The 27,142-nt window shown below is 46.2% G+C and overlaps 1 protein-coding gene across 1 annotated transcript; it reads right to left on the bottom strand.

The window, feature by feature from the left end:
• Positions 1–7,931: 7,931 nt before the first annotated feature.
• ZDHHC1 (zinc finger, DHHC-type containing 1) lies at positions 7,932–24,967 on the bottom strand. Its single transcript, XM_010583871.1, has 10 exons — positions 24,749–24,967; positions 22,127–22,302; positions 21,392–21,493; positions 20,420–20,544; positions 19,923–20,081; positions 16,339–16,451; positions 10,624–10,709; positions 9,922–10,015; positions 8,821–8,929; positions 7,932–8,209 (listed from the first exon to the last, which is right to left on the bottom strand). Exons 1-10 carry the CDS (start codon positions 24,965–24,967, stop codon positions 7,932–7,934), a joined length of 1,461 nt encoding a protein of 486 aa, XP_010582173.1.
• Positions 24,968–27,142: the final 2,175 nt, after the last annotated feature.

The raw sequence follows: 27,142 nt of genomic DNA, 5'->3' as shown, positions 1-27,142 counted from the left end.
CCGGGCCGCCCCCTCCCGCCTCCCCCGGGCCGCGGCCAGGCTGGGGGGAGGAACCGGGGCGGGGAGACGGAGCCCGGGCAGCCGTCCCGGACCGCCTCTGGGACGCCCTCCACCACCCCACGAAGCGCCTCCATCACCCCACGAGGACCCACCAGCACCCAGCAAGGACCGATCATCAGCCCACAAGGTCTTTCCACCACCCCACGAGGCCCCTCCATCACCCCACGAGGTTCCTCCACCACCCTGCCACCGCAGTCTCCCCCCGGCAGTCCCCCTGTTCCCTGCCCTACACACCCAGCGTGCCCCTCCATAGAGGAGCCGGACCCTCTTGGTGGGTGACATCATGGACCAAAGGCACTGTTCAGGCTGCGGGGGCAAATGCCAACCATCCTGGTGTGCCAGGCACAGCGGTGAGTGCCTGTCCCCTCTGCACGGCCCGGTGGGACACCCCTAGAGCAACCCTGGGGACAGCCAGCTGCATGCCAGTGCTGCCCATTGCTGCCCTCACCCAGAGCCCGACCACACGTGGGGTGCCTGGCGGGTGCTGCGGGCTGAAGCAGCACCCAAATATTGTGGTTGCCATGGAGTCCCGACACAATCCACACCACTTACTCACCGCCCCACCTCAGCTGTTTGCCCACAGCCTGTTCTGACCTCTGCACTCCCCTGGCACTCCCCGCCCTCGCTCCAGCAGGCGCAGGCTGTTGTGCATGGCCAGCCGCAGCATCACCAGGAGTTGTTCACACCAAGGGGCCGCAGCGTGCGGTTTGCTGCTGCCATGCAGGGTCCTACGGGTAAATCAGCAGCTTGGGGAGCTGGGCAGCCTTTGGCACCCTGCAGCCTCCGTCTGCCCTGGTCCCTGTGCAGAGGAGCTGCAGGGCAAGGATGGACACGGGCATCCCCATGGCTGAGCTGCCCCAAGGGGTATCCCAGTTCTGCTCTTGCACCCAGAGCCCTTTGCTTTGGGGTACAGCCGCAGTGACAACCTCCCCCCTTTTGGCTGAGGGGCATATGTTCTCTGCCGGGACCTTGTTGACTGGACAAAGCCCTGAGCAAGTTGCTCATACTGATCCTGGCTTGGAGCGGGGTCCGGAAACCTCCAGAGGTGACCGCCAGCCAACTCTGCAAGTCTGTGATTTGTGATCACTAACTTTACCTCCTGCCTCAGAGGTGAGTGCCAGGGCTGGTGTCAGAGGACGCAAGCATGCCACAGCACCTGCCTGCTTTGGGTAGCTCCAGATGCTCAAGGCCACATGAAGGACCTCACTTTCTCATGGCCCCCAACTAGCCTTGTGACCCCTCTGTCGGCAGGAGCTGCTGTTTCACAGCCCAGCCAGAGACAGGGTGAGAACCCATGGCTGCCAGGTGGCAAGGACATCTTGGAGGGGACAGGCAAGGGTGGGCAGGACAGGTGTGGAGGCTCATCTAGTAGGGCTGGACCAGCCTGATGCCAGAGTCCAGGCAGACCTCACCCACGAGTGTCTCTCCTCTGTCCAGCTTGTACTGGTAGCGTTCAGACTGGGCGCTGCACAGATGTGGCACCAGGAGGACTCTGTCCTAAACATGCATGCATCCCGCTCTTCAGAAACTACAAAAGCAGGTCCCAAAGTGCAGAGGCTCAGAGGTTACACCAGCTAGCTGTGAAGTGGGAATTTAAACCAGCCTCCATCCAGGCCAGCAAGGACCTAGGGCTGTCGTCCCACCCCTCAGAAAGTTGGGAAAAGCTGCTCACCTGCTCTCTGCTTTAAGGAGAGAGCAATAATTGGGGCTGCCGTATCGAGGAGGGTGGTTAAGTCTTGCTGAAGGTACAGCCTTGTCCTTAGCTTGCCCTGCAACTCCCCACTAGAAGCAGGTGTCTTTATTTCCAGCCAACAGCTCCGGAGACGAGCCCAGGTAATGGCAGCTGGAACATCCAGCCTGCAGCAGCTCTGGCAGGGCTTGGCAGCAGCAGGCAGTGCAAGAGCCCAGATGCACTGAGCTGGCAGCAGGCAGGAGCTGAACGAGAGGTGGGTACGTCAGCAGCTCTTCTGCCAGAGCTCCAGCCGGCCCCGGGGGCTGCAGAGCCCAAAAAGCCAAGAGGCGGCACATGGGGAGAGCGGGGCAAGCGGGGGGGCACCAAGCCAGGGCTGGCGAGTTGCCCCACGGGGTCGGGCTGAGCCGGTCAGGTTTCGGTTCCTAAGAGCTGGGGTTTGTTGTGCATTTGTTGTCACCATGACAGCCCTGTTGGGATGGAGCATGGTCCTTGGCTGGCTCCTCTTGTTCCTCATGCAGCCCGGAAAAGGAAGCCCGGGAGGAGGCTGTGACTTGGTCCGGAGCCTGGAGCGCGGGCAGGAGCTGAGGAGGAGGTTGCACAGGTCCTGTGATGTGGTGGAGGAGCACGGACACGGCTCAGTGCTCAGCTCCCCAGGGTCCTTTCCCTTCTTGCATTTCCAATAAAGGTCAGGAAGTTGCCAGGCTGTCTCCTACTCTGGGCAACTTAATGAGCCGCATAACTCCAGAGCTTACCCGAGGCACACCGAGGCTCACAGCTCAGTGTCACCAAGACACGGGTTCTGATGCTGCGCTTGTCCCTGCTAGGACCATGTCTATCTCCCCATCTTCACGCAGAGTCCTGGAGTGCTGCGATAGCTCCAGGGTGCAGCTCAGAGCTTGCACGAGAGCACAAGCACAACCTTGGAGCACCCTCTCTGCTCACCCTCCGTTCTCTTTGGCTCTTGCCTCCCCGGAGGCTGGGCACCACAGGCTCCCCGGAGTCATCTTGTTTCAGGAATGAGTCGCTGGCTGGGCCGCATCTGGGGTGGGATGAGGTTATGCAGGAACACTGCTTCTCTAGCACAAGTTGCTACAAAACAGAGGGAAGTGTTTCGGAGGTTGTGCAATATGTATATGGTAACCCCAGCAACAGCGTGTCCACAAGGCATTAACGGAGGCTTAGCTGTGGCTGATGGGCAGCGCGATCGTGGTGTGCGTGTGTGCCGGGTGTGCCAGCGGCACGCAGAGCCGAGGGGGGATCTGCCGCTCGAGCTGGGGTCCTGGCTGCGATGCACGGCACGGGGCAGAGAGGAGGGGGGGAAAAAGCTCTGTCCGCTGGCAGGAGCTTCCTTTCCCCCCACCATGCTCTCAGGACGTGTCAAAAGCAGCGCCCAGGAACAGACTTGCCAAAAGTCATTTCCCCAAGGAAGGTCCCCTTGACTTCAAAGAGAAAACTAAGAAATTTGAGTCAGGCCCAAAGATGAAAGCAAGCAGGGCATACGTCCCACACCAAGGCAGAGAGGCTTACAGTAGGCACTGCAAGGCCTGGGCACAGCTGCTGGTGAGTGGCCAGGGACGGTGATTTATGATTTTAGAGGACTCTGGAAAGCTGTCACCATCCTGCAAATGCTTTGCTTGTTCCTAATAAAAAGCCACAGCATCTCGTGGTGGAAACAGCCAGCCCAGGGCACTGCCTCCTGCTGATGGGAGAGTTCGTGCACTGGCAAAAACCGGGGATGCCAGACCTCAATGTTTCTGCAGCGATGGGGAGCTGAAGGCATCAGGACTTCTGCTGTCGCCTTAACCGAGCTCCGTGATGGTCTTGGGCTGTAGCAAGGGCTTAGCTCACGGTCATTGCAGTCCTCTGGTATCATGGCCAGGACCGCTCTGCCCACACGCCGGCCTCTGCAGCAGTACCCGAATGGGACTCCTTCCTTCCACTTGCTGCCACAGGTCTGCTATGGACCTTCCTCATCCAGGGCAGCAGCCTCGACAGGGCAGCAGAAATGCCCTCAGCACCTGAACCCACAGGGTATCAGCATTAGGGTCCCAAAAGGACAGAAATGAGGTGGGGAAGGAGAGAGCCCAGGCTGTGCCTGCCCCTGCTGTGACCATCCTGGAAGGTACCAGCTGCCTGCTGTGGAAAACTTCCACGACTTTGTGGGATACCACACACAGCATCCAAAGCCAGGGTCCCAAGGGCACGTGCATATTGCAAAGCGGCATCTGCAAAAGGCCCTCCTCATGAAGCAGCTCAGCTGAGATGCTGGACTGCACTTGCGAAGGTTCATTTTTGCTGGGAACTGACCTGAGGCAGAGAGCAGTTCTCCCAGGGGTTAAAACCATCTCAGGCTCACCATTTTCATTCCTGGGTGCCCAATATGCATCTTCAACAGTCCTCCTTTAATGTGGTTGTGGTGAAAACACAAAACCCAGCCAAAATCAAACACCACACGGCACACACAATCCTACCTGCTGCCTGTGAGGTTCAGGAGACCAGAGCCCAACGCTGGCAGTGCTGGAAGCCTGTCCTGCTGGGGCCTGGCTCTTCGCTCAGCGCCCAGCTGCCCCAACACACAGACAAGGCATTGCACATTTTGCAGCCTTGATTTATTCTGCCTCTTCCAGCACTTGATGTAGTGGAGACAATGGTCCATGGCTCAGCTGAAGGCAGCAGAAAGATGTCTTCCCTACCTAGAGAAACTCCCATATCAGGGTCCCCAAGGCATCCTGTTGGCCTCCAACAAAAAGCGTGGTCTCCCGCTCCTTGTGGAGAAGCCTGCAGGGCAGGACAGAACCAGTACAGCCCAGCAGCTTATGGGGCTCTCTGCTGGTTGTCCAGGACTCTGGGGGCGAAGACCTTTCTCACGTGGGTGTTTGTGTGCGTGGCAGGGGAATTTGAGGCTTACGGGCCATTATCAGCAGGACAACTGGGTGGTAAGCACAGCCTGGCATGGGGAGGACAACTAAATGCTGGACCTGAGGGTGAGACCTCTGCTCCTGGAGAGGGTCATGTCCCAGCAAACTGTAGGACATCCCCTTCCTTCTCAGCTGGTGCTCAGAACCTGCCACCTCAGGACATGCTGGACCTTTCTTTCCCTGGACATCTGATAGACCAGGAAACCTGGCTCCACTCACCCCAAAGGGCACAGCAGTCTTCCTGTAGCATGGTGCACAGCCGGACTGGCCTCCTCCCTGTGGTGCTCACCCTGCTGCAGCACAGAAACCAGGCTGGAGTTACGTATCTCCTGGAGAAGGTGGTCCACCCCCTACGCCTCAGGGAAGGCAGTCCCACCTAACATCCATAGGGTCTTATGGAGAGGGTACCACTGTCACCCCTACACAGGTTAAGGTGCTAAGCCCAGCTGGGACATCAGAGGTGCAGGGAAAAGTGGGGGGACCATCAGCTGGGCAGATAAATTAATGACTGCAAAAAAGGAGGAAACTATTTAGCAAAGGGCATAGAAATTTATTATGGACAGAGCTACTAAAGAGCTCCATACAATGACTTTGGGACTCGTTCTGCATGGATGAAGGGTAAGAAAACACACGAGGTCTGCTCAGGGGCACCTGCTGGAGAGAAATTACCAATGCCTTCTGGGTGGAGGGACAGCTGGCCTTTGAAAATCCTGAGCCCAGCATTACCGCAGGGTGTAGTTTACTTGGATGACAGCAGACATGAGGAGAAACAACTGGAAGGACTTTGTCTAACCAGGATCCATCAGTGAGCAGATGCCCTGGTCTCTGCAGACAAGCAGTGACATGTCTGCTCATCCACAAGGGTTGGTCCCACACATGCCTGCTTTTCCAAAGGGTCACACTGCCAGCGGTTACCACTGGCCACAGCAGCAAGGGAAGCTGCAAGGAGTGTGACCACAGGCCAACCCTTCCTGCAAATTGAGACATAGTGACTTCAACAGCTACATGAGACTTCACTTTTGCTGATCAATGGCCCACGTAATTCAATGAAGAGTCAAGGCTCCTCATTCCAGCTCTTTCAGGAGTCAAAAATCAGACAACAGAGAAGGATGGTGAGACAGGCTTTTAAAGAAGCCCAGGGTCAGTGATCGTAGCTATGCTGCCTTGCCAGAATTTGCCAAGGACTGTCCCAGGGACTGCTTGGCCTGGATGGTCCTGTCTATGCGCCACACTTACCCCATAAACCCTTCCACAAAGGGAGGACTCCCCTACTCCAGCTTCAGCTCTGCAAGGATCATGGGTTTCCAGGAGCAGCCGCAGCACTTTGCCTGCTCCTTGAAGGCAAGCACTACTTGAAATGTCCACTGCATGAGCACCACACAGCATGGTGTTGGCCAGGTGACAGTGCTGGGGTGCTTCCCAAGGGAGCTGGGCCAGCTGCCAGCATTCAGGGGTGCCCCTGGAATGAGCTGAGGCTTTCAACATACAGTAGCCACCTTCCTGCCTCTCTCTGCTGAAGTGAGCTCCCCAGAAGGAAATCTGTCTGGACCTAAAGCTCCAGGGGAAGCAGACTTTGTGTGAACCTCAGAGCAGCACAGAAGCCAGCGTGAGCACTGGGATGACAGGCAACAGCCGGGCTGGGAAGTGTGTACATCAAACCTGGGAGTCCAGCCTGCCTGTCCCGTGTTGGCTTTGCCCAGAGGGCATTTGTCCCCAGATATCCTGTCCTGCTCTCAACCTTTTCTGATGAATGCTCGCAGACCGAGCTATGCGAGGGGAGGAACAGCTTAGCTCGACCCACATGGCACCCCACTTTGTCTTGTCTTCCCTAACCTGCACCCACCACAGGCTGGAGAAAGGGTTGGTTGTGGTTTCCATGCATCAAAACATTTGGTAGAGTAATAAAGACTTCCCGGGCTTCCTCTTCTCTGCTGGTGCACCTATTTGTTCACACACACCAGCAGCGTGCAGCATCAAGGGCTTGTCCAGAAACAGTGCAACCAGCCAAGCCAGCCGCTGCTGCTCAGGGCACTGGCCATGCTGGGGAGGCAGGAGCTGTGCAGGTGCCACGGCTGTCAAGTGACAAATCGTGTCAGGCACACCCATGCCAGTGGCAAGGCCCATTGGGATGTGTGCATAGCTGCTATCCTGGGCTCTGAGGTTAGCTGGCTGCTAGGCAGATCTGGGCTTGTTGGCAGCCCCGACCTCAGTGCTCAGCCAGGAATTTGGAATGGGGCGTGCTGCCTGGGAAAGCCAAGGTGCTGTAGCTCAGCAGCCCAGGCAGCTGTCTGCTTCTCACCACCAGCACAGGGTGCTGTGACTTGAGGCACTGGCTACATGCCCCAGTGTCTGCTGCAGGATTTTTCTGCAGTACAGAGACTCCAGGCTTGGCTGTGGACTAATGGGGATCTGGCAGCCCAGGAAATGGAAAGGTGAGAAAGCTCTCTGATGAGAAAGCTGCACTGTGCGGCACCTCAGGCTGCTGGGAAGGTGAAGCAGGTCAAACTACGCTGCCTTACAGAGTACATGCTGGTGGTGGACTTGGCTTGAGGGTACACAGTGGAAAGCAGTATAGGGACAGGGCAATACTGAGGTTACTCCCTGACCACCTGCTGAAGCCCCTGCGCATGATCCAAAGACTGACAGGATGTAGGCAGATGGGAAAATTAGTTTCCAGGGTGCCAAGGAACAGCAGAAATGCAGCCTTGTTCTTCCCCATGCACTCTCCCAGAAAGTTACTGCCGTACTAGTGTGCAGAGGGCCAGGAGGGTGAAGCCCTTTCCTACGGAAAGCACTTGAATTCTCTCTAGCAACATGCCTACCTCAGGTTTGCCACCTTATTGCTTCTTGCTTTTGGTTGAGCATGAGAAATGTCTCACTGCAGTCTGACGGCTAGCACACAGTGCAGGGATGAGTCCCTTAGCCCTCTACGGAGTACTAATGCTGCAGTCCTTAACCAGTGGCAGCCCTGGGCACATCCCTATCAGGGGAGACTGTTTCCCCTTGACAAGGAGAGTGGAACTGGGCTCGGGGGCACTCCTGGCTTAGGAAGAGGCAGCCGCCAGAAACAACGATGCAGCGGGTTTTTTACTGCCTCTCAGCTAGTTTGCTGGAAGATGGGCAGCATCAGGTAAAGGGACACTGCTACCTCCAGGGAAAAAGACAAGTCACTGGAGTCAAGATCTTTGAACAGCAACATACAAATAGAAAAAGAACCTCTTGCCTTGTCCCCAGAGGCTATGGCTTTGGAAAGCTGATCACTAGGCCGCTGTGGTGTTTGTCCTTATGTCCTTAAAGCATGAATCATGTCTGCCCATGTGCTGCTTGCTGGTGCATTTTCTGTGGTGTGGCTCGGATGTGCTCTCACTGGGCTGGGGCTGAGAGACATGAGGTTCTCCACTGCTCTTACTTACAAACACAGCAGGAATCTTAGAAAAAAGTTCCAGGTCTCGTTCCATGCGTCTGTCTTGCTGGCAGCTTTTCCTTTTTACCTTGTGTCCAGAATATACATTCTTCTTCCTGTCACCTCTGGGACTGTCTGTGGACAAAGGATAGTGTTGAGAGTTGCTTGAGTTATTCTTAGGAGGCCCATGAAGGGCTGTGCTCCCAAGGCGAGTCTGAGCCACAGGAATCTCATCCATGGACTCGGCGGACTCTGAGTGATAGTCAGCTGGGGGTCCCGCCCCCTGGATGAGGCCGATGCTGCTGGGGGGCACAGCAGCTCTCAGAGGAAAAGCTGGCACTAGGAGGTGAAGGCTGTGGGAAGTTGAGGTGGCAGCAGCCATGGCTGGGAACTCTACAGATGGAAAGAAAGGGAGAAGAAAGCTTGAGGAGAGACGGAGAGAGAGAGATATCCCTCAGCCCCACAAAGACATCAACAAGCCCAGAAACTCTGATATGGCTGATCTACTAGTGTTAAAGAAAATCATACTTATATTTATGCAATATTAGACATGAAAATGTACAGAATTCTACACTCAGCAGTGTACCCAAGTCTGATAATTTTAGAGTATCTTGAAGCACTCACTATCCCTTCTTAGGCAAGGTAACTTTCTGCCAGTGCTGGGTTTTCATGACACACTTTATTTCTGTGTGCCAGCAACCAGAAATCCAGTCCAGAAGCAGAGAAGCTGACTGGTGCACTCTCACCTGACTGGGGATCTTGTAAAGAGGGCCAAGGTCTAGCATGTGTTTTAGATCTGCTGTCCGTTGCTGAGGAAGAAGCTTTATGTGTCTTCTTTCTTCTTTTTTTCTGTTGCTGTGAAAGCAAATTGCCCAAGAGAAGGGAAGTCACTTCATCAGTCCAAAGTAATGAGACAGGCAGTTTTTTTAACTGCTAGCTCTTTTTAATTCCTCCTATTTTTAATAATGAACATTAGGTATGACCAAAGAGCAAGAATATTGTATAGCTTAAGACTGAGTTACTATAAAGCAATGACAGAAAATGGGTATTTAATGAATGCATACATTATCTACATACAGTGATTCTCTGTGTGTAGGTACCTTTAAGCTGTTGTCTCATACAGCTGGAGGATGTATGAGACACTGGTGGACAAATGCATTTGTAGAGCCAAACTAGAAGAGGGGACCAAAAGTCACATAGCATAGGACATCCCAAGAGAGAGATCACTCTTGTCCAAAATACAAGTGTAGTTGAAAAGGATTTTTTCTTATCATCTAGATGACAAGACTTTGATTAACAAGCTTAGAGGAAAGGGGGAGAGCACCACCACCTGCCATTTGAGCAAGGAGGGAGAGCATCTGGACGTAGATACATGAATATCAAGAGGGCAGAAAACTTGACTTTGGACAGCTGTTTCATACACTCAAGCTTCAAATCCACACACACCATCCTTCCCTGGGGCAGATGCTTTAAACATCCATATATGAACATATAAACTGTTGGATTTTGCTCTACAGAAACACGCACAGCTTGTTACATCAACAAAGTAGCATAGATACAGTCACTGAACTGCACTGGAGCAGCAAGACATTGTATTACAGCTGAGCTGCAAGCTTATAAGGGAACTGTGGAATACATCTGATCACATGTGGGAAATGAGACAGGAGAGTATCACTTAGATGCAGTGACTGCAGGGCACAGCCATACCTGCAGAGACACGCTGAGGACAGGAACAGCATGTGTACGAAGGAGGCAACCACAGTCTGCACTAGAGTGAGTGTGCACTCATGCACCATGGTGAACTGTCAGCAGCAGAGGTTATGGTACGCAGCAAGTCTCCTGCTTACCTGAGAGGGGACCACAAAGTGAAGAGCTGGGAGGTCAGGGGAGGAGCTCTGCTCAGGGTCAGCTTCATCATTGCGGACATAGAGCTCTGAAAAGCTAAAACACATGGCAGATATACAAGATACTTCCCTTAGACATGACTTAACTCTGATGCTTACTTTGCTTGAACATATGCATCAGCCTGACTGAAGCATCCCCTGCTTTGTACAGCATTGTCGGCAAAACTGCAGGGTAACTTTTCCTGTGCAACTGTGCAAAATATGAAGGGTTTCCTCTCCCTTCCTGAGGGACATGAGTTAATAGGCAATGATTAATTAAGAGACAAGGATGGTGTTTTCCCATGAGTACTTGCCTGTGTTATAAACTTTGCTGTTGTAATTCATCTCTTGACAACCTGAATCATGTAACTATAATGAGCTCAGTATAGGAATTACAGGACAAATCAGGCAGCTTTAAAGTAATTTTAATACAAAACAGCCTAAATAGAGTATTCTAGGAAGATATTTTCCCAGGGGAGAGGAGGCAAGTACTCCTGCAGGTACTTACCCTCCTGAAACTCAAAGATTTCACCATGCCTTGGTCAAAACATGGGTGCTCCCTATCTGCCTAAGTACTTTTGTCTTAGGGTCCATCAGTGATTTTGGGGACAATTTCCCATTCACCATACATGCTGCTGGCAGACTCCTATATATGACTTTACTCACCCTTTTCCTGAAGTTACTGTTGAGAATTCCTCTACTTGAATACCAGGATCTGTATAGCCAGGGTTACCTGAAAAAAAGTCTGCTTCCTGAAGAAAAGAAAAAAAAAGAATTCACATTTTCAGACCAATATGGACACAGAGGGGAGAAGAGGGATTTTCACTAGAGAGATGTTTTCTTCCTCCTTCCTCAGCCACATGCCAGACATTTTCTGTCCTTACAGATAGCACAGCTGCAACTCAGCAGGAGTCTGCTGCTTAAGAAGATGGAAAACCAAGATTGAGACAATTAGAAGTCCCTGATTCATTCATTTAGTCCAGCCAGCATTTCATGTGACTCCAAATCAAATCAGAGCACACTTACGGAGACCAGCTTAATCATTTCTTGGGACCACATTCAAAATATCACTTAAAGCCCTCATTAGTTATACAGTTCAATCATAGGAGTTAAGCAGTGAATGCAAAAAACTTCTTTTAAATTCAAAATGGAGGTGAGGACAGTGAAAGCATGCAACATACAGGAAAAACATAAAGTATTTTCTGTTTCTTGTATGAATCCTGTATGGCTAATAACTGCTGGTTTTAGATGTGATATATTGCTCATTTGCCTCAGGTGTAGTTGAATTCAAAGTAATGCCATCCTGAATTTTAAAATTGCATACTTTCATAAACATATAAGAAGACTCAAAGAATAAGCTGCCTAAATCCAAGTGTCTGCATTACGGAAAAGGGCTCCCAGTTCTCCCTCAAAAGGACACAGTTAAGATAGTCAGAGTACCAAGTGATGCAGGGTATGAAGCTCCATTGTCAAAAAGGATAAATCATGCTCAGGAGAACCTTGACACTACTTTCCAGCTGCTCTTAAACTTGAATAATTAGCAAGACAACTTCCTCTTAAACATTTCAGTGCACAGTGGCCACAAAGACACATGTACATTTTAAGGCAACTTTCAGGTGGTAAAGACAGAGGGATTTTAAATATGATAGGCATTAGCTTCCAAAATATCTTAAACAAGCTCATGAATACCTATTTGTCTGAAGAGCCTGATCAGCAAACTTGAGAAAATGAATTCAAAGTTGGACATCCCACAGATGGGTTCCTGAGAGACCCAGGGCCTCTGCACTTCAACAAATTCATAAACGATCAACAAAAAAACAGAGCAGTGAGATGAAGTCTGGTGATGATACGTCCTTATGTAAGGCAATAAAAACGAAAAGCAACTGCAAGGAGTTGCAGAAGATTCTTGCAATATTGAATTACGGGGTGATAAAATGGCACACAAAAATCAATATTGCTAGATGTAAAGATGTAATGTGATGCACATGGGAAAAGTATTGTAACCTTTACATACAAAGCAATGGTCTCTGAACTAGAAAAGAATTCATGGAGCTGCACATTCAGTGGTAGCCAAGAAATCATTTCAGATTACAGGAATGAAAAGGAAAGGAAAAAAAAAAAGAAAATGGAAAATAGTTTCATGTTACTTCCCCCTGAGAAGACCTGGAAGAAGGTACAGAGAAGAGTGACAGAAGCAATGAAAGGTATGGAGCAGTTTCTGTACAAGAAACAGCTAATGGGCCAGGGCTCTTCAGTCAGGAGAGGAAATACTCACGGCAGATATGAGTGGAGAAAGTAAATGGGGAATAATTGTTTACCATCTCTCTAACAGAATATTTAAGGAGCATCAAATGAAAAAAATCAGGTAGTAGTTTCAAAAGAAACAGAAGGCAGGCTGCATTTTTGACACAGCATAGAAATAAGCTGTAGCACTCACTGCCATAGGATGCTGCAGGTGTTAAATGTTACATGGATTCAAGAAGAAATGAGAAAAGTTTGTGTGAGAAACCAGCAAATACAAAGCCACTCGAAGTTCTGTGCTCCAAAAACCCCTAACACATATTGCCAAGTGCTGGGAGAGGGTACTGGGAACTACAACTCCTGCACTCTTTCTCAACATCCACAACTGGCCAGTGTCAGAGCCAGCACACTTTACATGCCAGAAGAGATACTAGTTGCTTTTGAACATCTTGGCATCAATGTCTGGAGCCTCAGTACTCGTGTGATTGTTAGATAAGAGAATTGCCAAACTGGAAAGACTTGAGGCCTGTTGTCTTTTGTAACATGCTCTGAGTTTAACGGGTCTTGTAAAGAAAAAAAAAGAGGTGGAAAGGAATTTCCAGCTGTTTTATAGGTGGTAACATCAAATTTGAAGGGAATTGGTTTAGCAATCCCAAACATTAGAACTTTCTGATTTGAGAATTATGCTATTTAGTTCTATTATAGGCAGAGTTTATCCAAGTGCAGGATTGATAATCTGCAGAAATTTACATGTATTTCAAATAGAACTGGTAACTCAAGTCAGACCATTGCTCATCATCGACTGAACAACAAATGTACATAAATGTTTCCTCAAATCTCCTTGGGGACCAAATTCTTAACATTTACATTCAAGCCTCATGCACCTGAGTTGCAAATGAAGGAGACCAGGCACAATCTCATATCACTGTAAGCATATGGGCGGTAAGTCTTTTCATAGGAAAGCACACTGTGGCTGAAATGAGCTGAAGCAGGAGACATCCTTGAAGGACTGTGCAGAGTAACTGAAAACAATCAAGATTCAATGTCCACAGCATACAAACAGGACTGACATTTCAAGGAGATTAATAAATGATACATCTTGAGAATATCATGAACAACTTCTTTCCAAGCAGGGAATGAAAGAGCTTTTTAAATCTATTTTGTCCACTTCAGCCTTCTATAAATAATGTATAACCAATGCAGTCACATAAAAGAAAGCAAACCATTAGAGCTGACTAGCAGAAGCCAATGGAAGAAGACTTAATCAGTAGAAAATACAGTGTACTCTCAGTGTGACAAAAACTACAACCACAGCAGAGTCCCAGCCTCTTTCCACTCCCACAGTCCTTAGCAAGACAGCCAGCATCCTTCAACTGTGACAGCAAGACAAACCTACCCTTTCCAATTGCGTTGTTAGCATTCAGGTTCTTCTCTTGCTGAAAACAGACTGCTAAATCAACAGACCGACCAAGTTCATTGCAAACCCTGGTCATGCTCACCCTTCCTCTAGAGGCTGAATACCAGCTGTGTCCACCCCAAGTTTCATGGTTACAACTTCAGGATGAATTCAGCTCCTTTGCCCGCTAGAGCTGCTCTTATCAACTGCTTCAGTGGCAGCCAGTGCCCTGAAATGTTGTCTGGCTGGAGGGGAGGCAGAATTGAACAGGAAAAAATGGTTCTTGTCCCAGGGAAAGTGAGTCTGTTGCAAGTGTTGAGGCTGAGAGTGAAGACAAGGTTCATCTTAACCAGACGTTGGAAAACAGAAGCAATATTGAAAACGTGAGGGAAGCTGAGTAAAATCCATTTTTATTATTTAAAATCAAACCTCACCAACCTGAATCAGTGTCCAAAGCAAGTTCAAAGCTTTAGGAACATGAAAAAAATCACATCCCAGCTGGCCTCGCTATGAAAGCCAGCTCCCTGGTATGAATGCAATTATGCATTAAAGCATCATTTTTGGTTTAGTTTATATTTCTTTGGACTGCTATGCAACCACCTACAGAAAAAACTGTTACTTGCACATGCTGCTTTGGGTATAGTAATACAGGCAAAGGCTGTGTATGTCCAACTGTTTTGCATTTTTTGTGACATCTGAACCACTCCAGTGTGCAAAATTAGGGCTTTTACTTTGTGCGTGTTCTGAGAAGGATTCTACAAGCACATAAGAATTCTTTAACCTGAAGAAGAATCTTTAACCTGAACATAGCCAAAGACTTAACCACAGACAAACATGGAAAACTGAAGCCAAAACCAACACCCAAGCTTAAATAAGGCTCAAACCCAAGGATTAAAGGAGAAATGCATGTTTCTTCTTACTCCCTAAAATGAATGAACAGTTAGGACAAAAGTGGGAAGAGGATGATTTCCATTTTATGCTTGCAACATCTTGGATCAATTACAAAGGATTTCTGTGTTCAAGCTAAAGAAGGCTGTAGTCAACACAGCTTACAAAACGCAAGTCACTTGGTGTACTCCTACTCCAATCTATTTGTTTGTATTTATCTCTGGTTGCTATGTAAGAAACAAGGAAAATCTGGAGAGTTAACATTTTTTTAACAATGTTACTGGGCATCATCCAGTCTTTCTTGTTCCCCAAGGTATTAACTGCAGTCCTGAAACACAGAACTACTTTTTACCCTGCTTCTTCCAGGCTTGCTGCTTCAAACTAACCACATTCACACACATCTAGATAAGCACCAGTGCAGACAGGAGAACATCACTGAATGGCTTCATCCCAAATATGCACACACAGAGAGTGTACCCCTGTTCAGACAGATTTTCAGTATCAATCAAAATTTAGTAACTAGGAAATGATTAGAGCTAACGCTTTACTATTGTTTTAATTTTCATGGCAAGCAAAGCTCTATGAGACAAGGTGCCAAATATTTTTATTGTTATGGAAACCTCTGTTTAAACTGAAAGTTCAACTTTTCCAAGACAGTAAAAAAATGTATATGAAAAGCTGGGGTCTCCATATTATACAGAAGGAGAATCAGCTCACTCACCTCTTTGCTTTGATAGGAAAAAACTATGAATGAGTCCAGGGAGGTCCCAGTATCTCTACACAGAATACCTGGATGAAGCTTGGATTTAATTAATTTCTTATGAAGTACAAAACTGGTTGTATAGAAGGTAACTTATTGCATAAAACTAGATAGAGTTACACAGGATCACAGAATCGCTGAATAATTTAAACTAGGAAGAATTTCTGGAAGTTTCTAGTCCAGCCCCCAGTTAAAGCCAGTACAGAATTTGTCCTGTCAAACTTTGAGTGACTCCAGGGATAGAGCTGCCTTGCAGCAAAATAAATTACACTGAACCTTTCAATTCATAGCAGAATATATATGACACTGCAGAGTGTAACAGCATTGTCGAACTCTTTTTACAGTGATATAGCTCAACATCACAGTAATCACAAGGACCCTTATCACTACGTAGACTCAATTCAAAGAAAAGCAGATATCTGGGTCATTTCTGAACACAGTTGGTATCCTTTTGCTTTTCAAGACAGTTAAACTACTTCGTATTATTAGCTGCTCAATGATTAGCCCTAGTTTCTCCAGCCTTAGAGCCTGTCTCGCTTTCAGTCATGACCTGCGACACTGCTCACATAAGCCAGCCAGACATGCACTGCCACCGAAACAGATGGTCCTGTCCTTTCCAGGGACAGGACCCTTCCCACTCTTCAGTCATCCTTGTTCGTGCTGACACAGGCATTTATGTGACTGCTTGGTGAACCAAATGGGAGGGAACTAAGCCAGCTAAACACGAGCTCAACTATTTTTTTTAATAAAGTTTATTCTTACCCAGATGAGTTCCCCCACCCTGTTCACTGCATGACTGTAACAAACAGCTGCACTGGCAGAAGAGAATAGATAGCACAGGGCCCAAAACAACTGGTGGAGGATGAGAGTGTGTGGGATTGGTTGCTTTGAAAGCAGCACTTGCTTATGCCTAAAGTGTTCATCAAATTACAGGCCTTACACTCTCTCACATCCCACTCAACTCCACCAAAGTACCTCTGAAGTCTTATCTGTAGCAACTGCCTCTAAAATTTGGAGCTCGCAAAAGTGAAGCAAACTTTACACTGCAGGCAAGCGAGGCTGTTTTTGAGAAATGTACTGAAAGCTCAATGAGTACCTGACTGGGTCTCACTTGGGAGGGACAAGACTCCAGTTGCTTGTCTACCCCTTTTGCCTCTTGCTGGGGACGCTGCTGCAGGATGTACTCGTACGTGGTCAATTTGTTCCACACTGGGAGGAAAGAAAGAGAGCTGTCAGCACAGGAAAGGCCACTCCCAGATTACACGTATACAAACAGTCTGAATGACTTTACAATCAAAGAGTAACTATAAACATGAAAAGACTCATACTCTAAGCCAAAAGTACCTTTGCACTGACCATCTTACTATATCCTTTATTGTCATCATCACAACACTTTCTCATAGTCCCACTATTCTTCTAAAGTCTCATATACATGGTACAGCCTTCTATACTGTAGTAATTTGTTAGCTCATTTCAGAACAGATCATTATTCATACCCAATAAGGGTAAGATCTGTATTGTACAGAAAGCTCAGTGAGTAGTCAGAAGGTATGTGATGCTAAATGGAGAAAAGAAATTCAGCAGGTTAGTGTGTCCTGTAGAGGAGATTGAGACACTTCATGTCCAAAACAGTGAGCATCAAATGCACAGCTTGCCTTGTGACATAGAAGTGCCCAGAGGTTACATGTGCCTGAGTTTATGTGCTCTTAAGGTCCCCCACAAAGACGCACCTGCTTCCATGAATGACCAAAAGCATGTGACATTTCTGACCAGCTTCGTTTCTTCATGAGACCCAAAATGTTACAAGGATCCAAAACTCAGACATTCCTCCCATAATGATCCTGTTATGGTAAGTATTTTTAGAGCACAAAACCCAGAAATGGATGATGAAGATTTTTAGTGCACAGCCTGGTAGTCATTCTTCCTTTTTACAGAAGCATAGTAGTTAAAGCAGATGCCTAGGATGTCGGACATCCAGACTAAAATCCTTCCTCTGCCTGAAGACATTTGTATCAGTAATATCTTACCTCTCAAAACCATACCCTAAACACAGGACTACTTCACAGGGAAGTGGGGGAGAGCAGAGGAGAAGGTGCCCCTCCTGTTAAAGCAATGACCTGTTGAAGAAATAAGCATTCAAGATCCATTTGGCCAGGAAGACAGAGCATAAAAGTTAATGCGAGTCTGCAGCCAAGTGATTAGTGAATGCACTTAACGGGGACAATGCCGGGCACTGGCCAATGCTCCTAGAATGGTACCGTATGCTTTATTTGAGAAACAGAGTATTCCTTCATAAGCAAAGGGCTATAAACCATTTTTAATTTAGAGTTTGTTGGTTTCTGAATACTTAACAGAGTAACTTTTAAAATATTTTAATAGAGCTATTTAGTTAAAAATTACTGCATTTGTCTGGCCGGATAACACTGCAGCACATACTGTGCAATATATAATCATAGCCTGTGAAGAGCCCTATATGCTCTCCTATATTCCCTTCCTATATTCCCTACTATTATTTTCTTTTTTATTCTGCTTACTATTGGCTTCTCAGTATTGAAGAAAAAAAAATACCCTCCCTCCAAACTTCTGAAGTGCCATGCTTCACTGAATGCCTCTAGCACTGAGTCTCAATCATTTTGAGAATGATTCTTTTGAGAATAACCTACTTCCTTCCTTTTGAGTGATAGCAGCAAGTAATTAAAATCAGGACAGTAATTCTGAAAATTTCACTATGCTTGCAACAAAACGAGATTCTAAAATTTTCATAGTCATACCTGACTTAAGCCAGGTTTTTTTTATGTGCAGCTTAAAGGCAATACCACTCACAGGGGTGCTATTTTCTTTCTGTAATTTAATTATTTTTTAAAAAAAAGGTTTATGAAGAAATACTTATGAACAGCAACTACGTTTTAATTGGCAAACTGTATTTCTAGTCCCAAAAGAGGTTAGACAGTTCATTCCAACACTGTCTACCTTAAAGCATTCAGATGAGGCTACTGACAGTTACAGGTATGAAATAAGAGGAATTTAAACCAGACATACGTTGTCTATCTCCCTGAATCCCAGTTGTAAGTGCAATGCATATTCCTATGTAACACACAATATAGGCTTCAATATGGTAACATCACTCCTTTTAAGCAAGGACTTACACACCGCACTTCTGCACAGCTGGAACCAGTTTCAATAGGGTAGCAGATTTTAATATAATAAAATGTTTAAAAAAATTAACAATAATTAAATTGTTTCCATGTAAGTCATAAAGATTTAAAATTGGGGCAGAAATAAAAGTTAATTTGGCTCAAAATTCATTCTGAAAGAGGAAAATAAAATCACCCCAAGACAACAGCGACAAAAAATGGCCCAAAGCCAGAGCAGAACTCGTTAACACACACACTTTCCTGTTTGACAAGAGAAAGCATGTCGTTATCCCAAGGAGGGAGCACCCTCTTGTGGAAGTTGTACACAAAAACAGGATAAATACCACTCAGTACTAAACCGAATAATCCTTTTTCATCCAAAAGAAATCTTCCTGGAGCAGCCCCAGCTTTGTTATGCTTTTAGTCTTTCTACAGTGCTAGATCGGCCTCTGAAATCTCCAGGCATTACCATTAACCCAGCAAAGTCAACTTTCAATTCCACCAAGAAAGCAAAATCGCAGTGTGACCAAATTTAAGTTAAGCTCAAAGAGGCCGTAGAAGGAAAATGACGATCAATGACCTCACTGATTGTAAGATTAATGCCAGCTGAGGAACACTACATCAAATGCTATATTTCAGCAGTGCAACCATTTTGCTTCTGGAGCTGCACTGGTTTGTGCTGACCTAGTTTGTGGTGGCAACTGCATCGCTGTTAACTGACAACCTAAAAATCCATCTGGGGATCCTCTGTAACCGCCACCCTCATTTCTCTTCCACCACATCCCTTCTTCCCTAGTTTTGGCACCACCGACTACTGCAAGTGTAAGATCTTTTCTCATCATGACTTACGTCAGGCAGCCAAATAGCTTTGGCTTCATTTTAGACGATGGCTGAAAAAAGTTTTTTTATGCCTATCTGTACATAAACAAACATAAATATCTCTTCTTGACAGAGCAAGTAAGGGATCTAATGAGGAGCTTTTCTGAAAACCTCTTCCTCTGAATTCCACAAGTCTTTTTGTGTCACTACAGTATAACTTCCATAAAGGGACCTTGACCTGAACATCAGGCCTCCTATTAGAAATTTAGATCAATACCATCCACATTTCTCTGGGGTAACAGAGAAACAGGCTCTCTCACACAACAGAAGTACTGGGGAGCACAGTGAAGAGACACACAAAAGCCTGTATGCAGAGCCAATCTGAATCTGCCATCACTGATACTGAGCTGGAATTAACCAGTTCATCCCACCTAGCCTTCTCAACTACTCTCGCACATGCTTTCCATTCCAGGATAACATAGCTTAGACACAGGAATGCACAGGCCCAACGCAAGCCCTATATTGCACATGCACTGATAAGGCTACCTGGTCCTGGGGGAAAATCAGAAGTATAATGTTAAACCTAAATTTTCTAACTTTTCAATGGCAATCTTGCACAAGGTGTATATATTTGTAACACGGGTGAACACACAGTGAATGCAGAATGAGTAGAAGCAGCTAAGTGAAAATGAAATGGAGATGCAGGTGACAGGAACATAATACCTACTGAGATAGATGTGAAAGGTCAATAGGTGGCCCAGCAGGATCACGGTCATTAGGCTCAGAAGAATAAAAATCCCAGCCGTGACCAAAATGGCAGACGCCTGAGTCTCAACAGGAGCTGCAGGAAGAAACACAAACCAGCGGTCTGTGTGGTTCTTTAGAGCTGTAAAACAAAAAGAGTTGGAGGTAAGTAGATTGTCCAGGTATTAAATATCTCTAACTAAACTTTGCAGCTGGAAATATTGTTAACTCAAAAGTAGCTGCAGACCCATTATGCACTGGAGGCCTAAGAAATCTTGTGTCTGCAAGGTCCATAGGAAGAGCAGTTAGCTCTGTAAGGAAAGACATTCCATCCAGCTGAGCAGAGATATTCTTGCAGAAATATAAACTGAAGGAGTAAGGAATGCAGTTCCTTGTCAGTGAGAGAGCCCACAGAGTCCAATCCCATACTGGGATATGCTGGCTGATTCACAGGATGCTCAACTGAAGCACTGCTCGTACCATCAAAGTGCAGGTCAGAGCGAAGCATCGTGGGGTCAATGAAGAACTCTACAAAGACGTAGCAAGCAACGAGCAGCAGAAGCCCAAGGCCCAGAATGGCAGACAGCACGCTATTCAAAAAGAGCCTGCCAAGAAAGTGAGAAGTCTGAGTGGCTTCAATAACATTACATATACAATTCAAAATCCCAGCCTCTAATAAAGACAGAGATATAAACAGCTATCCCAAATTACTGTGATGCTTTCTTACACTTGCGATCGATACTGGTGAACAGTCTTACTTCTGATTTGTTACCCTGAGGGACTAAACTGTGACCCTTTAGAGCACCCGTGGTTACAAAACAGTCAAGTATATCTAGGAAGACAAAGAGCTCCCTGCACAAAATCTGAAGGCAGTGTAACGTGGCACCCAGCAGTAACAACACTTTACTTTCCACATGGTTTTAGTGCAGGAAAGTAAACTGAGAAGCAATAATCAGTGATAGCCTCCTTGTTCTTTATCTCAAACCTGGCACAGTTTAGAGGTGCCTATATGCTGCTGTAACTCCTGCCAATCGGCAAGTCTCGTAGGGAAAGCATGCAATCTGGATGCAGGTTGTTTCAGAGATGGGAACAGCACAATCACAGTTCTATTCCCACTCCAGCTCTCAGAAGCATTAAGGACACCCAATTAACATCCCATAAGCTTTTCCTAATACCAAATAATAAGATTATGTTCTCTGTTTTCACTCATAGACGTTCAGCTACAAAATCCTAAGTGTAGGAGTTTTATCCCTGGTTATTTGAATCTCATAATCATGCTTGCATTTTCCATCTAGTTTTCTCATGACTGATTTTATTCAGCCGGGATCTGAAAAAAAAGTGGTTCTGTGTGGCTGAGTACAGACTGGGCTGAGATGCAGGAGAATCTTGGGAAGAGAAGGGGCAACATTATTGATGCAGTGTTGCACTCCTGTCACAATGCCAGGCTCTTACCAGTAATTCCTCTCTCCCACACAGTTGTTGAGCCATTTGCAGTGGTGATCAAAGCCACACACACACTTGTTGCAAGTTCCACAGTGCTTTGACCTGGCACTCCTGCCAAAGAAAGGGTGGCGTTAGCATGGCAGCACCAGCTTATTACCATGACTTTCCAGTGACACAGATACAGGGGGTTACAGCAGTAGAAATCCTGGTAATAGTGAGAAAACCTTCTACATCAGGAATACTTCAACACCCAAACATATCGGCCATATCGGCCATTGTTGGACCACAGTCCCAAATACTGCAAAATTTGCCTTTCAATGCACTGCGTGATTTCTAATTTGGAGATCATTCATTTCTTATTTGAAACCCTTCAGCAGTTCTACAAAGCTTGATCTCAATGTCTGCCCTCCAAGCATTTCCTGCTACCATATTAGCATCTAGCCAAATACAAGCACACATGCCCGAGTTACATGTTGTTAGGTCAAACACCAACATTCAGATCACGTGGAACAGAACAGTCCTCTCCACACAACAGGTGAGCAATCAAATAAAGTATGGAACCACGCACACATCTGACAGCAGGCACCTACTCAGCTAACTGAATCTTGCCACAGGGTGAAGTTTAACTCACACTACAGAGCTTCAGGGGCTCAATTTCAATCTTATAGTCTAACATTTAAGACTAATGGTGAAGTGTAATGGTGAAGAAGACAGAGTAGCAGAAGGAAAAAAGAAGATACTTACACATCTACATCACAGACATGGCAATGATGGTTTTCAATGACATGTGCATGTTGATTACGATTGAAGGTAGCCAGAGGCCCTAGATAGTTTTTTTCTCGCACATTTGCATCCGCAGGATCAATGGAGACTGCAGTAAGATGAACAACTAAATGGTAGATAAAACACACTCCCGGACACTGAAGTACACAGTTAAGGATTTTATGAGTGATTTAATGCATATATTTTTATCCTTAATACACAAAGCCCACACAGATGACAAATACATGGCTTAGAATTAGAAATCACTATATAACTGATTGCAGCACATTCATCTGAGCTTTATTAACAGAGACATTTGCGCTGTAACAAATATCCTCTGGAAAAAGGTAACTAAATCTACAGGAACAACCCTCCTTGTTATGTACCACCCTGTCTCACAGAAATGTCCTTCCTAGCACAGGAGTTTTTAAAAATTACCTTTACTTACCAGAATCTGACCCCACTGTTGACATAGGTCCACGTTTCTTAGTCCATACAGACTCCTTGGGAAGGAACAATTAGTTAAGGCTGTGCACATGCCCCTTCACAAGACAAGACTTCCAAGAAAGAAAAAAAAAAGTCACATCAAGGAACTAGTACTGATCACCTTGCTTTCCTTTTCCTGAGTCAGAATCCCAAGGAAGAGGATCACGCCTTTAAAGTAGGCTCCTACACAATTTACAGACAGACAGTATCCAGGATTTGTCATTGGTTCTTGAAAGATTACCGGTTTGGATTCTTACTTTTAAATGCAGTAGCAAGTCAGAGCAAATACGCTTTAGCAGTACTTTTGATCAGACACCTGAACTAACTGCTGATATTTGGAAAGAATATACAAATATGTAAGAATATACAAATAGAAAGCAGCAACCCTGCATGCCTGGAGTACCACTGTGCTCAAGAGTTTGCTTCTCAATATACCGCAACTAAATGAGCATGTGTGCAAAAATTAACCTTCCAGTCTATTTGTTACACAGCCAGATGTGCACATCATTGATGATACTAAGGCGTATGGAAAATAGAGCAGTGTAGTAAGGAAAAAAAGGAAGTCTGTGAGAGGTCTAGCTGACTAGAGCTCTGATGACTGGTGTAGCAGAATGGGAAGGGATTTGCCTTTGACACAAAAGAGATGTTAGTGCTTTATTAACTGGTAGTAAAACTTTAGGATACATAAATCTGTTGAATTAGAGTGACTTTAGACTGAGTTATGAAGGTATTTGGTAGACAAATTCATGAGGTTTGAACCGTGATAATACCAAGGATTTGGATAAAATAAGTAGATGTAAGACCACTGTGAGCTAATGATATTAATGCCTAAATCACACAGGTGTAACTAAAACAACGATAAGCAAAAGCATCCCAAACATATCAAAGACTCCATGGACATACATAAATCAGATGTATAAATGATGTAAGTGCATATCGGATCTCTTCAGAACTTTTCCCAAGATTGTCTCTATAATATTTCTTGGTTAGCTGGTTCTGCTAAGAAAGCACTAAGTGGCACTGAGCCACTTAGTCAATTTTATTTGCACCCCGAAGATGTTACCAGAGAGATGACAAAAGCAAACACTTGCTCACAAATTATAAACCCTCACCAGCTTGTTAAGCACCAAATTCAAATCTCAGGATACCCTCTTTCCATCTGCCACTCCTCAAGACAATCTAGTCCACCAGAAGCCAGGGCCTGACTTTGAAGAAGTTCCTTCCCTGGCTTTGAGGAAGTTCCTTCCCTGGGCACAGGTGACAGTATAAGGTAGCACTGGGAGCATTGGGATTGCTCGCCAGCACAACCCATCTCTAGTCCCTCTCCTCCCCAGCTGCAGAAGCAGCAAGCGCACACAGCTCTAGGGAGGGGGCTTGAGGGCAGGAGGTGGAAAACACATCAGGCTGGGCCGAGTTAGGCTTTGCTGGGCAGCACATAAGACAAGATGCCTTCACAGTGTAAGCACCTCATCTTCTGATACTGCCCACATTTAGAGGACAGTTAGATGGGTATTACAGAGCTGCTCAAGACTGTCCCACGACAGACCTCTCCTCTGAGGTTCACACTACACCACCTTGTCTTTCACTCACAGACTTTCTACAGAGGACAGGGGAGGGCCCTGGGAGAAGATCAACTGCCAGCTATCACGAGCAACCACACCGTAAAATTGTAAACATATAAAGCTGCCTTTCAAGACTCATTCAGTCAGCACAGGGAGGTGTGGCTGCCCACCGCGGCAAGGATGTTTCAGGAGGGTCTTTTTTAGTATGAATTCCCTCAAACTGCAGCACCCTTGTAGAAGAATAATATAAAGCAAAGGAAACACATAGGCAGAAGTAGACAGCAGAAGAGCCTTGGAGGGAAAGATAGTAACCTTAACAGAGTGATGAAGGAGACAAGCAGAACATTAGTGACCTACCTAAAGCTGAAGGGCAGAGAGGATCTCAAAATAACTGGTTTTTATAGACAGGAGAAGATCAAGATTATGGTTATAGTTCAGAAGAAGATTCTGACTTAGCTGCTTTCTCCTAGGCTTTCTATGCTACCCAACAACTATTTTAAAAAAATCCCACTGAGAGTTTATTACAGTCCATGTTCTCCTCTTGACCAAAGGATACGATATAGCCAGCAGGCAGCCAGTGGCGGGGCAGGAGAGGAACCAGGATTCCAAAGCCAACCAGTGCAAAGAAGAGGTACAGCAACCAGGCAATAATCTGGAAAAGGTGCAGAGGCCAGCTCCAGCCATTCCTTCGAGCGCGTTGGACCTGCACCTCAGGAACAGCTTCGCCCAAATTCTCTGGAGTTGTCTTATTAGGAGGTTTATTGCAGACATTCATCTACAGAAATCAAAAATGGAAAACAAAAAATATGTAATACAAAAATATTGTGACTGAGTCCCAGTCCTGGAGTTATGCTCCAGGCTGGACAGAAACTTGGAGAGACTAAGATGACAACACATCTGAGGAGAGACTTCTCTCTGCACAGGGGATTTGTGATCTATAGTAACAAAGGGAAAAAACAATTACACACTCTAAAAGCAAGTGCTAATGTCTGTGTGAAACAACAATACCCCAAACTTTGAGCTAAAGGAAACTTGCAGGTTTTGCCAGCCTTTGGATGGATCTAGACCTAAATTGAGTAAAAAGAGCAAAGAGGGTACTTTGGTGGCAGTCCAGAGATGGAGTATGATGTGCTGTGGTCTGGGGATGTGTTCACGCCAGAATGCTGTTATGGATGATGGCAGAACAAATGCTTTCACCTGTCTCAGATATGCCATCTTTTCCTTCTAGCTAGTGCAGAGAAGTGTAGTGAGAGTCGGTGGCCCCACTGGAGCACATGGTCTGGAACCACAATTTAGCACTACACAGCATCCAAAAAACCAGAGACTCTTTTGTCAGCAACAAAGGAAGTGGACAGACTAGAAACAAAAAAAAAGTGAACTTTAATGACAAAAAGGCGGAAAGAAGCAGGAGTTACTCCACAACGCAAGTATAAAGCAGACCGTTGCTAGAACAGAACAGAAGGTTATGTATGCAGGACATCCATGCAGAAAGCAGCTTGATTATTCAGCTGTCCTACAATGTCTGGACTCCTGGCAGGAGAAAGCAAGATTTAACTGCAAAGGCGAGTAACGAACCATAACCTGGGAAGTTCCTGACGTTTATGATTCCTGTTTGCACAACAGCTACGAGCTCAGAAGTGATTTCTCTTTCTTTCAACTTGTGTTGGATTATTAGTTGTTGCTTTTCGCTTACCATGGAGCCAGGATGAGCTTTTGACAACGGAGAGTGGGGCTGCTCTGCTTCACAGAAAACTCAGGTGCAACAGATACTAGGGAGTACAATACAGGCAGCAGGTCAGGGGTCACATTGCAAAACCGGCATGAAGAAGCTCTGCTGGACCTCAGCTGACTCGAGGTACCTCTGCACCATGCTCACTGTTCCTTAGTAACTAAGAGAATGTTAAATTAACATCTAACAGGGATAAGCAACTTCAATTAGTCTGATTAACTTGCACATGAGCATGCCGAAAGAAAAGGAGGGCGTCTCTAGCTCACTTGTGGTATTTTTTATAATGGTTCCAGTACCAGAAAAATGCTGAAGGGCTGGAAGACAGCAAGCATGCCAATGTGCTGAAAGAGCGAGCAGAACAATTCAGATCTTGGTACACCAATGGTCCTGCATCAGTCCCAGGAAAAGGGCTGGAAATGTCTTTTGGGGTCAACTGGTAGAGAATTAGTGGGTAAGAATACAAAAGAATGTAATTTAAGCTTATCAGCACAGTCTTATCAACAAACAGGCTGGAAAAAAAAATTTCCTAACTTTGGTCTTTGAAGAAATTAGCAGTATGTGCCTGCATTCATAGTTTGCTACATGGCAAATGCCTCATCAATGATGAGAGTTACTAATCATGCGATACTTTTCTCATTAGGTTGTCGAAAACTTGCCTGCACATCACTTTGAGCTACTGTTACAAAACCCACTCAGATTATTTCAAGAAATTCCCCGATTTCTCCTTTCTCCTAATCAGACCCTGGCCAGGGGAGCCAGGCCCACCCAGACCATGGAATCCCTGTTTTGCTGCCAGATTTTGCTGTTTTATTACACCAGACGGTTTTCACATTATGTTATTTAATGTCAAAAACTTTGGTAACAATTTGACAGAATGTTTTATGTAGTGAACTGCCACTAAAGCTAGCGTAAGCTACCTCCTGGCTGAACTATCCCTCAGGCTGCAGTCATCCCACAGCAGTGTCTGTCTGGTGACAGACTCTCACGAAGAAAGCAAGCCGCTTGGTCCATCCTGTTTCAGAAGTGAAGTTCCTCTTGCCTTTCCCTTACAACTCGATGGCTTCTCTTGTAGCTGATGCGCTGAATTATCCACCAATATCGATGAAAAACAAAGCTGTATGTGAAGAGACTCAAGGATACTGCATCTCCCCTTCCCCGGGGGGTGCCCAACGCTGTGGGTATGCCTGGCACTCCTTTCTACCCAGCTACAGAAAACAATGA

Source organism: Haliaeetus leucocephalus, unplaced genomic scaffold (assembly GCF_000737465.1).
Source record: "Haliaeetus leucocephalus isolate CR32 unplaced genomic scaffold, Haliaeetus_leucocephalus-4.0 Scaffold92, whole genome shotgun sequence".
Classification (NCBI taxonomy): domain Eukaryota; kingdom Metazoa; phylum Chordata; class Aves; order Accipitriformes; family Accipitridae; genus Haliaeetus; species Haliaeetus leucocephalus.
This window is presented reverse-complemented; position numbering and strand designations above follow the sequence as displayed.

Bases quoted from the DNA above. Each gene is read 5' to 3' on its own strand.
- ZDHHC1 (XM_010583871.1), bottom strand. From the start codon at position 24,967: ATGAATGTCTGCAATAAACCTCCTAATAAGACAACTCCAGAGAATTTG. The intron at 22,303-24,748 runs GTATCCTTTGGT...TGTGTACTTCAG, and splicing joins GGCTGCCTGCTGGCTATATC to TGTCCGGGAGTGTGTTTTAT. The intron at 20,545-21,391 runs GTAAGAGCCTGG...CTTTCTTGGCAG, and splicing joins GTGGGAGAGAGGAATTACTG to GCTCTTTTTGAATAGCGTGC.